Source organism: Podarcis pityusensis (assembly GCF_964106645.2).
Source record: "Podarcis pityusensis genome assembly, chromosome: 14".
Classification (NCBI taxonomy): Eukaryota; Metazoa; Chordata; class Lepidosauria; order Squamata; family Lacertidae; genus Podarcis; species Podarcis pityusensis.
The window spans coordinates 22,641,814-22,655,880 of record NC_138039.1 but is presented as its reverse complement, the minus strand read 5'-3'; the positions used below and the strand labels follow the sequence as shown (position 1 = coordinate 22,655,880).

The 14,067-nt window shown below is 46.6% G+C and overlaps 1 protein-coding gene and 1 long non-coding RNA gene across 2 annotated transcripts in view; one reads left to right on the top strand and one right to left on the bottom strand.

Annotated features, from left to right (window-relative positions):
• Positions 1 to 14,067, top strand: part of LOC308463285 — a 447,382-nt gene that overhangs the window by 72,008 nt on the left and 361,307 nt on the right. The window lies entirely within an intron of this gene.
• LMF1 (lipase maturation factor 1) overlaps positions 1 to 14,067 on the bottom strand; it is a gene marked incomplete at its 3' end in the record, with an annotated part of 158,479 nt that overhangs the window by 41,462 nt on the left and 102,950 nt on the right. Inside the window, exon 6 of the mRNA XM_080980098.1 lies at positions 8,824 to 8,991. Coding sequence (XP_080836224.1) covers positions 8,824 to 8,991 — 168 coding nt within the window. The remainder of the gene's footprint in view (positions 1 to 8,823; positions 8,992 to 14,067) is intronic.

Below are 14,067 nucleotides of genomic sequence, written 5' to 3'. Positions count from 1 at the left end.
AAGAAGAGCCTGCTGGATCAGACCAAGGGCCCATCTAGTCCAGCCTCCTGTTCTCACAGTGACCAACTAGCTGCCCCAGTGGGAAGTCCCACCAAAAGACTTCCACATTTCAAGTTGGCTGTAAGCCGAGATGGCCATCCATTGGCAGATCAGTGAGGGGGTTCTTTGCCAGTGGTATTTCTTCACACAGCTAGTAGTTAAACCTTGGAACTCGCTCCCACAGAACGCAGTGATGGCCAACATCAAGGATGGCTTTACTGGACAAACTCATGGGATGGACACAGCTATCAAGCCAGCGTGGCTCTGCCCTGCCTCCACAGTCAGAGGCGGCAATGCTTCTGAATACCCGTTGCTGGAAACCACAGGAAGGGAGAGCGATGTTATGTTCAAATCCTGTTTGCGTGTTTCCCAGAGGCAAAGAAGAAGAAGAAGAAGAAAAGGAAGAAGAGGAGTTTGGATATGATATCCTGCTTTATCACTACCCGAAGGAATCTCAAAGCAGCTAACATTCTCCTTTCCTTTCCTCCTCCACAACAAACACTCTGTAAGGTGAGTGGGACTGAGAGACTTCAAAGAAGTGTGACTGACCCAAGGTCACCCAGCAGGAGGAGGATCGGAGACGCGAACCCGGTTCCCCAGATTACGAGTCTATCGCTCTTAACCACTACACCACACTGGCTCTCCCAAAGAGAGCCAGGACCATCTCCCTGCTAACCTGAGGGATCCTGAGAACAAACACGGCGCACACGGGTCTCTGGGACAGGGCACAGGGCAGCCCCCACCTGGCCCTAATGCTCAGCCGCAGTCAGCAGTGATGGAGACGGCAGCAGAGACGTTGGCTGCCAAGGACTGAGCAAGCTTGGTGAGCTGTCATGGCTTCTCCAACCCAAAGATCTTGGCCTCGAGAGAGCAGCTTGGCGGAATCCGAAAGAGCTGGAGCGGATACAGCGATCCTCCACCCAGCGGGGGGAACCAAGAGAAAGTGAGAGCCAACGTAGTCTCCACCTCCCCACTCCACACACACCCCCTTGCAGGAGTAAAAGTACAATGTGGACATTTCAGCTCTGCCCTCCTGAGAAAGTGACTTTTCTCCATCAGACTCAAATTTCAATGTTGTCTGGCCTAAAGGAGTCAGGTACAAGTTCTGTTGGGCGTCCCTTGTAGCCTGCAGGCTGGGACATGTTGGCATCCGTACAAGGGGAGATTTGCTGGGGGAGGGAAGCGTTGCAGAGTAGCTGCCTGCTGGTTTCCTGACTGGTTCCGTCTGCAAGACCTCTCCCTCCCTCCCTATCGAGAGAGCTTTCCACCAGCTCCTTCAGAACTTGGCCACATTGGAACAAAGTGTGCGGCACAACTCTCTCTCCGCGCCCCGAGGAAAGAGCTCTTGGGTGCTGCCCAAACTCCCCTCGCAAACCCGACACCTGGCGTGGTGGCACTGCCAGGACCTGGAAAGCCGCGCGCTGGGTGGAGAGGGAATCGTGCAGCCAACACAGGGAAGCAGCTTCGCAAAGCTTCCAGCTCAGCCCTTCTACTCCGCTCATGGAAGGCAAAGCCCAACCCGTGGCAGAGATGTGCAGCGAGGCCCACGTAGCTACCCTGCAAATGTCCACCATGGGGTGTGCAGTGCAGAGAGCTGCACCTTGCAGAGAATGAGCTGTCAACCTGGGGAGACACCTTCGGCAGAGCCCAATAGGCTTTTACTAAAGGTACCCCTGGGTAAAGGGACCCCTGACCATTAGGTCCAGTTGCGGATGACTCTGGGGTTGCGGTGCTCATCTCACTTTATTGGCCGAGGGAGCCGGCGTACAGCTTCCGGGTCATGTGGCTAGCATGACTAAGCTGCTTCTGGTGAACTAGAGCAGCACACGGAAACGCTGTTTACCTTCCCGCCGGAGTGGTACCGACTTATCTACTTGCACTTTAATGTGCTTTCAAACTGCTAGGTTGGCAGGAGCAGGGACCGAGCAATTGGAGCTCACCCCGTCGTGGGGATTCGAACCGCCGACCTTCTGATCAGCAAGCCCTAGGCTCTGTGGTTTAACCTACAGTGCCACCCGCGACCCAAGCACCACCCGCGTCCCACTATGGCTTCCCTAATCCACTGAAAGAGAGCTGAAGTGGAAACTTTCTGCCCAGGTGAGCATCCCCCACCCAAGAAAACATACAGGGCCTCCTATCAAGTTAAACATGGAGGGCCCTACAGATGCCCGGATTAATTCTGTTCCTTATCAGTGGCTGGAAGTCACAGGAGGGGAGAGTTGCTCTTGTGCTTAGGTCCTGCTTGTGGTTTCCCAATGGGGCATCTGCTTGGCCACAATGAGAACAGGATGCTAGAGTAGCTGGGCCATTGGCCTGACGGCAGCAAGAGCTTTTCTGACATTCTTAACTAACTCATACAACGTGAAAACCCTCACAAAGCTAAACGACTAGTATGCTTCAAGTAGGCATTGAAAAGCTCAACATTAGGCCTTCTGGTCCCATAGGCACATAGTCTTCTTTCAAAGTCTGAACTTGGCATCAAGAGTAGGAATGGGAGGGATTTTGGTTTTATTAGCATTTCAATACAAACCCATGTACGTAATTCACAGGAGCCAAAATAGTAAGCGAACTGAAACGCAGGAACCCTCTGGAATCCGGCCTTTCCAAATAATGAGATGTATTTTGCCCACCCAAAAATGTGCATATTGGGGAATGCATATTAGGGGAAGATGGGTGTGCACAATCACATATGTATTCATTAAGGCAACATACAAAAAAATGAATTACAGAGAACTGCTTTGCAATACAGTGGTACCTTGGGTTACATACGCTTCAGGTTACATACGCTTCAGGTTACATACGCTTCAGGTTACAGACTCCGCTAACTCAGAAATAATACCTTGGGTTAAGAACTTTGCTTCAGGATGAGAACAGAAATCGTGCTCCGGCGGCGCGGCGGCAGCAGGAGGCCCCATTAGCTAAAGTGGTGCTTCAGGTTAAGAACAGTTTCAGGTTAAGAACAGACCTCCGGAACAAATTAAGTACTTAACCTGAGGTTAAGCAAGATTCGACTCAAGAATATTAAGAGAAATGCAAACAGCTGATGAATTTTCAAGAGGAGTTCTTCCACGCCCTTTTTTAAAAACACAAACTGACATGGAAATGTGGCAGGGTAGTTTAGCAATCAACCCCAGGAAACTCACTAGATTTGTAGTTCTGTGAGGGGAATAGGGTCTCCTAACAGCTCTCAGTACTTTTAACCAACGATAGTTGCCAGGATTCTTTGGGGGAAGCCATGTCTGCATAAAGTGATATGATAGTGCTTTAAACGTATAGTGCAGATGAGGCCTAATATTAGAAAAATGAGAAGCTGAGAAAAATTAAAGGTGACACATTTGTCCATCCCTGATCAAGACACTGCAAAAGGTGACTGGGTCCCTTTAAAATGCAGCTGATTAACTTCCAGCAAAAGCAACCAAAGGTCCTCACTGGCATTTAAAAGCTGAAAAAGCTAGCAAGGCACTGGAGCTGACATTGCCCACAGAAACTGAATCTGCCACAATTTTTCTTGATAGTTTTTACTCCAACAGGCTCACAGGACAACCCTTTTGGAATCTCCTCATTGCAATGAGCTGGCAAAAGCTGTCTCCCTGCCCCTCAAGCTGCAAATGTTAAAATACCACTTTCCTACCTATTTAGAAAGTTAGCACTAAAATCCAGTAAGTGGTGAGTCTTTCTTTTCCTTTCTTTTTTTGAAAAAATAATCTTCTCTTCCCTCCACCTTCCCCTGAGCTGTCAGCACTGCAGGAATATGTGAGAGGCAGTTGGCTGAAGCCAGACCAGCATACCAGCCACTTCTGGCAGCTGCACCTGGCTCCTGGCCAGCGGAAGAGGCAGTTGTGCTACTGGATCATGAACCCTTTGCCAGGGGTGAGGGAAGGGGCTGAGGGGCTTGGCTGGAACATGCCCTTTCTCCTTTCTGTCCTCATCTGTGCTAGAAAATACCTTGATCGTTAAAAGGAAGCAATGACTGTAATTCAAGACAATGCGCTCTATGTGGGGCTTCCCTTGTGCTTGAAGCTGCAGTTACTGCAGGATGCTCCAGCATTGGTGCTGACAAGAGTGAGTCTCTGGCAGCACATAAGTCAAAGATCTGCCCCATTTGATGATTTGCTACAAGGCCAAATTCACGGCGATTCTATGAGTATATCAAGCCCTTAACAACTTGGGACCTGAGAGATCACCTTAACCCAGGCATGGTCAAACTTGGCCCTCCAGCTGTTTTGGGACTACAACTCCCATCATCCCTAGCTAACAGGACCAGTGGTCAGGGATGATGGGAATTGTAGTCCCAAAACAGCTGGAGGGCCAAATTTGGCCATGCCTGCCTTAACCCATATATGGCCACTCAACCACCTCAGTCTGCGGAACTGGGACAGTTACAGGCGCCATATACAGTAATACTTGTCCCACAGTTGTAAGAAACAGATATTTTGGTGTGGCGGCACCTGCACTGGTGTGGCGGCACCTATTGACACGAGGCAGGCACCTTTTCTGTGTTCTTTTCGGCACCTGCTGAAAACATTTTTGTTTAGGCAAGCCTATCCAGAAACACAAAATGTTGACAGGTGTTTTGATCTGGGGGAGAACTGTGTGTGCCAGCACCTCAAGCTCCTTGAAGGAAAGGTGGACTATAAATGCAACTAATGGGGTCCCTGCCCAGAAGTCCCATCCTTGACACCATAAACCATAGGAGGATCATATCACTGAGGACCCCGCTGAAAGCTGAACATGAGCAGAAAGCCTGGAAAAAAAACAATCCTTCCCCAAAGAGATCAAATGGTTTGGACAAAGAATCATAGAATTGTAGAGTTGGGTGCGATCTATTGCGACTCCCCTGCATTGCAGGATCTCAGCTAAAGCATCCATGACAGATGGCCATCCAACCTCTGCTTAAAAACCTCCAAGGAAGGAGAGGCCACCACCTTCTGAGGGAGTCTCTCTCACTGTTGAATAGCTCTTACTTGTCAGAAAGTTGTCCTCGTGTTTATGAATCACAAAGATATGTATCTTCCTAGCATGACTCTCAGCAAAATCTGAGTCACCGCAGTTCTGTTTTCTTGAACTAGTAATTTGGCAGGGAATAGGGGGTTCCAAATTCATGTTTGCCTCTGTTGGGGGAAAAGGGTTGGGAGGCAGATTGCAAAAGGAAGGCAGCAAGCAGTGGGATGGGTAAGCTCCCCTTAAACTCGTTTCACACAACAAATTTTGTAGCAGTCAGAACTCTCCCCCCACCCCAACCTTCCCCTCCTTTAATTTTGGAGAGGGGAGAACGGGAGCTCGGACACAGCTAATTTTCTCTGGGCCTGGTGGTTAATCTAGAGAAACGTAGTTAACAGAGCCTAGCCACCATGACTCCAATAACAATTATAAAAATGTCTAATAAAACCTTGCATGTAATGTCAATTAAAATCTTGAAAAGCACATTTAAGTGGGATATCGACATTAAACTTTATTGCTTCCTTTGCAGAGCAGGAGTATTGTCAATAAAAGTCATTTTGAATGAAGGAAAGAACAGTAAATATTAAATAAACAGGGTGTGTGTGTGTGTGTGTGTGTGTGTGTGTGTTTCAAAATCCTTTAACGGCAAAAGAGTGGCCTATTATGCTGGGATTTGTTCTCCTTGCTTAGACTCCTTTGGGAAAGAAAGTCAGTCAGTAATTGCAAACTGTCCATAAAATGTCAATTAAAGGGCAATAAGAGGAATGTATTTAACAATAGGTCATTATGAGTCGGTTATTGTACATAATTTCCTTTTCTGGGATGCACTGGCTACTTGGTTAGCACTTGTGAAATTCCCTCCTCCCTGACGCAGCAAAGAAATTGTTGCACCACAGCTTAAGGGTTTTGTTGCACTTATTTTGTTGGTGGAATATATAGAGGACATCTTTGGACTGCATGCAGGCTTGTGGGATATTTTAGCTTCAACTGCCCATGCATGCACACAAAGAAGTAGAAAGGCTCTAGCTCCAGTCCTGAAACCTTTGTTTCAAGGGATCAGAAGGCAACAGAGCTATCAAAGTCCTCTTTCTGGCACCTTGAAAAGTCTTTGCCAGTTACAATAGCCCAGCTTTTCCCAAGCTGATGTCCTCTGGGTGTTTTGGACTACAACTTCCACCAGCCTCCTCCTCCTCCTCCTATGGCTGGGGCTGATGGGAGTTGTAGTCCGAAATGGTGATGCTGGCTAGGGCTGGTGGGAATTGAAGTCCAAAGATCCAGGTCGGGGGAGGCTGAGGTAAATAGTACTGGACCAAATGAATCAAGGTCATTTAGGGTAACCAATTCTCCTAGAAGAACACTGACAATAACAGCTAAAGTATGAATGGCTGATGTGTTTCCAGGTCTCCCTCCCATCTGTTTTGAATATCAACGTTGCTGTTACTTCCTTGTAACTGATATCATCTAAGCACAACAGATGAGAGTTCGTTATTCTGCAAAGTGACATCCCCGCTGACGATGCTACACACCATCACCAACGTCACTCTCCGGTAGGGAGGTGAGGGAGAATCCTGACACCTAACACAGCAGAACACATTGCGGCTTGGAAAATTGCAACCCGCAACTCAACATAGGAAGCTGCCTTATGCCTAGTCAGATCATTGCTTGATCTTTCTCAGTGCTGTCTATACCGATGGGCAGTGGCACTCTTGGGACAGGGAGTCTCTTTTGCCAGCCCTACCTGGAAATGCTGAGGATTGAACCTGGGACCTTTTGCATGCAAAGCAGATGTTTCATCTAAGATTCTGGTCCTCGTGGTTTTGAACAAAGGCGTAGTTTAAATAGTAACATGGGAAATTTCCATATACTTAAGTCAGACCATTGGTTCGTCTAGCTCCATTTTGTGTACACTGACTGGCAGAGGCCTTCCTGCAGTTTGGACCAGAGTCTTCTCCCATCCCTACCTGGCAATGCTGGGGAATTGAACCTGGACCTTTTGCATGCAAAGCAGATGCTCTGTCAATTGAGCCGTGGCTTTTCCCCAGAAAGAGGGGCAAACTGGCCAGATATGGCACTCTACCCAACCTGGGTGATGTGTTTCTCCCTTGCTCACAAGTCAGCCTTTAAAAAACTCAACCAGCATTTTTACGGTTTGCCCACAGAGTTTATAGCAAGCTGCTCTCCCATTTATACAGCATGTGTACTACCATAAAAGCCTCCGCTGCTACTGCACGGCTCAGAGGCGACACAGAAGTCGTGTGAGTCATAAACGGAAGCAGAAAGCTAACATTTCATTAAGGAGGTAGCTTTAAATACACTTTAAAAAATAAGGATTTAAGTTATGAGAATTCAGGAAATGGCAGCTCAAGTCTACACAGCTCAGATCTAGGGACGGAGGAGTAATCTAACTGGTACACTTTCTGTTGAAGACCAGAATAAATGTCCCCCAAAACTGCTTGTCCATCAAAATATAACTATCACCAGTCTTTATGTACTTCTCCAGATCTTGCAAAGCAGTGCTGTTATTTTGATGCATTAAAAACATACAAAAAAGCATACAATTTACACAAGATTTTTCATGCTCTCTTGTGGAAAATCCAAACTAAACAGAACAAGCCTGTAAGTAAACACCTTAATAAAAGAGAATTACATGAAAATGATGTATAGGTGGTATACCACACCAGTTAAATTAGCAAAGATGTATAAAACAGAACAAAAGATTTGCTGGAGATGTAAAGAAAAGGAAGGGACGTTTTACCATATGTGGTGGGAATGTAAGATTGTAAAAAAATATTGGGAAATGATTTATAATGAATTGAAATAAATGTTTAAAATAACATTTGTAAAGAAACCAGAAGCTTTTCTGTTGGGTATTTTAGGACAAGATGTGAAGAAAGAATTGAGGACACTCTTTATGTATGCAACAACAGCAGCAAGAATTTTAATAGCACAAAAAAAAACCCATCCAAAGAACAATGGCATGAAAAGTTGATGGAATATGAAGAATTAGCAAAATTGACAGACAAACTGCATGAAAAAGATAATAGCGACTTTGGAAAAGAGTGGGAACCTTTCCTAACATATTTGCAGAAACAATGTAAAAGTATGGATTCTTTGGCAGGGTTTAAATAAACATATACAATGCAATTAGAGAGAACAAGAAAGGTAACAATGTGATAATATGCTACTATATATAAGCAGCAGAATGCAACAAGTGGTTTAACAAACATGAAACGGAAATGGAGAGAAGCCAAGAGGAAATTACAAAACAATTGTTTGGTTAAGTTGAATAATGTATTATATATGTATGAAAACTAATAAAAACTGATGATTTTTTTAAAAAAAGTAAGCACTGGTGAAGCTGGCACAGAACAGGCTCATACTGGTCTGTCTGTTGCAGGGGGTAGGAATAAATGACCCTTGGGGTCCCGACCCCCCAACTCTACAATTTTCTAATTCTACATTTATCCCTTTTCGGGTCTTGTAAGCTGCTTCTTGGAAGGGAGCAAGCCTAGGGACTGAACGTTATCCAAGACAATTGGATTCAATTTAATTTGATGATTTTAGTCTGTTGTTCTTCATTACTGCTATTAGACCGAGGGGTTGTTACTTTTGTATAATATCAGTATAGGTTTTATAATGCAGAATGAAAAAAGAATATATTTTGAGGGCCTGGTAAAGAGTCGCAGAAGGCAGAATTTGATTACTGTGGTTCCCCACCCCAATACTAGACATTTGGGGTGTTGCTGTTGTTTTTGTTTTAAAAGGAAGGGTCTGGTAGCAACAAGGGCAATGCTCCCCCCCCCCCATAAGGATTGGCTTGCAGGGCCTAAAATCCAGTCTCACCTGGAAGAGGATCTGAAGGATCCCGTGAACGAGGCACAGGCGTCGCCCGAGGAAGATGAGGAACGGCACAGCCAGCTCAATGAAGTGGTTGAAGAGCGTTTCGAACTGGTGGAACCACCATGGCGAACGATGCATATAGTAGGAGATGGGGTTGGGCACAGGCTGGGTCTGAAAGGGGCAGAAAAGGAACACAGACAGACGTCAGTCGGGGAGAGGATCACCCCCCCAGAACCGGACATTCACACCACTTCTCTCCTGATTAGTCAGTTAGCACATCTCTCTTGCTGCAACGCACCTAGACCCCTTTTCCTCAGAGAAGTGTACCAGAAATGAGGGAGAGAGCCACATCATTATTAGTTACTAATTTATATCCATTAGTACAGTGGTACCTCGGGTTACAGACTCTTCAGGTTACAGACGCTTCAGGTTACAGACTCCACTAACCCAGAAACAGTACCTCAGGTTAAGAACTTTGTTTCAGGATGAGAACAGAAATTGTGCAGCGGTAGCGGGAGGCCCCATTAGCTAAAGTGGTGCCTCAGGTTAAGAACAGTTTCAGGTTAAGAACGGACCTCCAGAACGAATTAAGTTCTTAACCCGAGGTACCACTGTACACAATTTAAATTATCATTGCTATTATTAATTTATTTATTCATTCATATATTTCTTAATTGATCTGTTGTAGCTGCTTTTAGTTCAATTTTTTTTTAAAATTGCCATAACCTCCCTTGGGACTTGCTGGAGAAGGATTGGTAATAAATTTAACAGCACCAGCAGCAATATAATTCTACTTAGTGCAACAATTATAAAATTTGCCTACCAGTAACATGCTGCTTCTAAGCAGTTCGTAAGAATAAAATTTGTTATAAAATATCCATGTGCAATGAAAATACGCAATAAAACAATTCCAGCAACACGTTAAGGACACCCATCGCTAAAATATACAATAAAGCCACCCTATGATATGAAGGGGAGCCCACACACTGCCACTTCAGGAGGTCAGAATCAGCCAGAAGTCAAAATAGGAGCCTGTAGGTCTGTTACCATTTCTGGGGAGACTTTTGAGGCTACTGAGTGAACGAAAGGGATGCCAGCCAGGCTAAACGCCAAGGTTGCAGATTCAATCCTCAGATGGGACAGCTGCATATTTTTGTACTGCAGTGGGGGTTGAACTAGATTAGCCTTTCTCAACCTGTGGGTCCCTAGATGTTGTTGAACTACAACTCCCATCACCCCTAGCTAGCAAGGCCAGAGCTCAGGGATGATGGGAGTTGTAGTCCAACAACATCTGGGGACCCATAGGTTGAGAACCACTGAACTAGATGATCCGAGTCCCTTCCAGCTCTACAATCCTATGATTCTAAACAACAAATAAAGGCCTGTCTCTGACTAAGCTTTACTCAGGGTAGGCCTATTAAAATTAATAACTCTAATTTAGCCATGCCCATGAATTCCAGTGGGTCTACTCTGAGAAGGATTAATACAAGATACAACCCCATGACGGCATCCAATACTCCGGCTCTCCGTGAGCGAGTGAGTTCAGGGGTTTGCAGGGGATGTTTGCTTTCAGATACTGGAAGTAAACATGACAAGATATGTAATCTGGCCTCAAACCAAGAACTCAAACATGAATCACGCAACGCTGGAAAAAAGAGCGGAGCAATTAAAAGCAAACAAACAACAACAAGAAGTCGAGAGGAATTCATCTTAGCGTACCTAACACAGGCACTATTCATCCCCAGTGTTTTTGTTTTTTAAAGAATCCCTGACAGCCACGCAGAGATGGCCTGGAAAGCCGACGATAATTGAAGGAGACGCAACACATCTTTAAATTGTTTGCAGCTAAAACATCAATAACAACAATAGTAAAAAATACACACACACACACAAAATTACAAACACCACGAGGGGGAATATGATTACGAAGGATCGTCCCGGCTGCCAAACACTGTAACTAATGCAAGTCCTTATTAGCAAAGCTGGAATTAATCATACTGTTGCTTTATACGCTTTCGAGCCGGCTGGAATTCCCTCGGGACAGAATACCGCATCCTTCCTTCCGCTGACACTGGGGCAGGATGGAGCAAGCCACGGGGTCACGGTGCTTTGCCAAACCCCTACACCAAGGGGGCAGGAGGTCAGGGGATTCCTGCATCCGGGGTCAGAGAACCTATAGGTTTCCAGAGGCCCTCCCTCGGACGGGAGCTGGTTTGAGTTAGTCTGAGTTAGCGAGACTGGGCAGAAGCTCTATGCCGCGATTCCAAGATGGGAGGAAATATATTTTCCTTCCAAACCGGGGGGGGGGGGGGGCAGGGGTGGAGCACCTTCTCTTGTCCATGCAGGACAAAGTATTAAGGCGCTTGAAATGCACGTTCTGTTGCAGGGGATTGGATTAGACTCTTGGAATCCCTTCCAGCTCTACAATTCTATGGTTCTTCAGGTGATCAGGCAGGACGACTCTTGATAACCAAAGGCTGCTGGGCTCCTGTTAGCCACGGATGTGATTCAAAGCATAGGATGCAGGTATATGGGTGGGCACACAGGCGAAGGGAGTGTTTTGCTGGACTAGCAAGTGTTGTGGGTTGATTTTCAAGGCTGGTGTGCGTGCCTCAGTTCTGCAAGAAAAGAACACCACGGAGCAAGGCCTCGTCCGCATTTGGTTGGTCAAGCTTAGGGCAATACTGCCCTTAACTTCTTAGGAGAGTGTCTAGGTTTTACCAAGCTACCTGTGCAGCTTCTGACATGTTAACAGATTCACACAGCACCCCTGCAGGTTCATTTGCCATGACTTACAGTATTTTTCGCTCTGTAGGATGCACTTTTTCCCCTCCAAAAATGAAGGGGAAATGTGTGTGCGTCCTATGGAGCAAATGCAGGCTTCTTTGCTTCAGCGATAGCAACGCGAAGCCTCTGAAGCACAGAGGGAGCGCTCCCTCAGCGCTCCGGAGGCTTCACGTTGCTTTCGCTGAAGCCTGGAGAGCGAGAGGGGTCGGTGCGCACCGACCCCTCTCACTCTCCAGGCTTCAGGGATAGCTGCCTGAAGCCTCCAGTGCGCAGTGGGAGGTCCCGCTGCGCTCCGGAGGCTTCAGGTTCCTTTTGCTGAAGCCGGGAGAGCAAGACTCTCCTGGCTTCAGAAGAGGGAGAGCTGCGCAGTGCCCCTTCAGCCAAGCGGGAGGAGAAATGGAAGGGGCTCCGTTTCTCCTGCAGCTTCACTGAAGGGGCGCTGAGCAGAGAGGGGGATATTTTTTTTTCTTGTTCTCCCCCTCTAAAACAAGGTGCGTCCTATGGTTGGGTGCGCCCTATAGAGCGAAAAATACGGTAATATGTCCTCATGCCCAGGTATGTGTAGATACAACAGTGCACACACTCAAGCCTGATTTGCAGTGCACACACCTGGGTGCACACATCTTATGGGCAGCAAGTACATACAGTAGCAAAGGCTAAATATATCTCCCTTTCAACCCACTTTTTTTTGGACCCCCCCCCCCAGCAATAAATAAGTATGTCCCATAAAAGTTTAAAAATGTGAAACTCCACTGCCTGGATGAAAGCACACAAGGACCTAAATTTTAGGTTGCAAGGAGGAGGGGCGGGGGCAGTTCTTCCGCAACGAAACATCAAAATAATTACATCCCTAGAGAGCTTTAATTTGAAATTTTTAAAAGTTACCTTACAAGCTTTGGCTGCACTGAAACTCCCCCCCCCCCCAACCCCATCAATGACACTCTTCAATTCGGAGGAAAACATGCCAGACTCTGCCCACCCTGAGACGGGCGAACGAGCCAAGGCGATGTCTGTTTGGCTCGGGTGCCTGCGCGACCGTAAAACGCCGGCAATTTACTAGAGACGTAGCGCCGCGCCACTTTCCCCAAGGACTGAAATAAACTTCAGATGTACAGCAGATATAGATATATTTTTCCCCAGTATAGAAGGCAAGGCTTGGGAAGCAGTGTGGGGAGAGGAGTGGATTTTGCTGGTTCATTTTTAACCCATTCCCTCAGCCTTGTTTCTACAAAGCTCTTCATTTTAAAACGCGGGACAGATCCCCTTTTCTGCACTACGATGCATTTTATATTGAGCGGCAAATGTGATTGGGGAACAGGAGTGCGACCATTTGATCGTGATCGAGTGGCCTGCTGATTTCAGTGGAAGGTGTACCTCCTGTGCCGAACCCTTAATGAGATTTGGAAGCGCTTAATGGGAGCTGGTTAGTGTCCACCAGGAGTGGCTGAATGTGTCACAGCTTCTGTTCCTCTCCATCTTTGGGCTTGTCCACACTTCTGCTTTCTCTGCTGCTTTCTCTCCAGGAAAACCCACTCGAAGCAAACGTCAATCAGGTTTTCAGTGGCAAAAAGCGGGTTTTCCCAGAGAAAGAAGTGGGGTAATCAGAAAACCCCTGAAACCTGTGTTTCCAAGCATGGGTCAAGTGGGTGTGTGGAAGAGGCCAATCTCTCATTTAAGCACATCTGTCTTTCCCCCCTTTTTAAAAAAAGTTCTCATAAAAAAATTGTGAGCATTGTAGTACAGTGGTTAAGAACTTAATTCGTTCCAGGGGTCCGTTCTTAACCTGAAACTGTACTTAACCTGAAGCACCACTTTAGGTAATGGGGCCTCCCGCTGCCGCCGCACGATTTCTGTTCTCATCCTGAAGCAAAGTTCTTAACCTGAGGTACTATTTCTGGGTTAGCAGAGTCTGTAACCTGAAGCGTCTGTAACCTGAAGTGTCTGTAACCCGAGGTACCACTGTTTCCGTTTCTCATAATATAGAGAGGTTTGTATCTAGTCTTGCCTGATGGAATGCTACCATCACTGATACATGCACCCTTACAAAATACACATTTTTGCATGCATATTTGGGGCTACAGAATTGCATTGCAACATTTGTATGCGTGCAAATTACAAAAGACAGCTGTGTCTTAGTTGTCAGCTTGTTTTTGGGATGTGTGAATTAGGCAGGTTTGCCTGAAAATGCAAACTGAATTTCTGCCCCAACTCTGGACCGCTCGGCCAACAGCGATTTCCTTGGGAAGAGCCAGAGCTCTGCAGCGGAGCATCTCTGCCTAGCATGCAGAAGGTTCCAGGTTCAATGCTTGATGGCATCTCCAGGTAGGGCTGGGAGAGACTCCCTGTCTGGAACTCTGGAGAGCAACTGCCAGTCAGGGCAGACAATACTGAGCTAGGTGGACCAATGATCTGACTCAGTATAAGGCTGCTTCCCCTGTTCCAATGTGCTCCACACCGCCC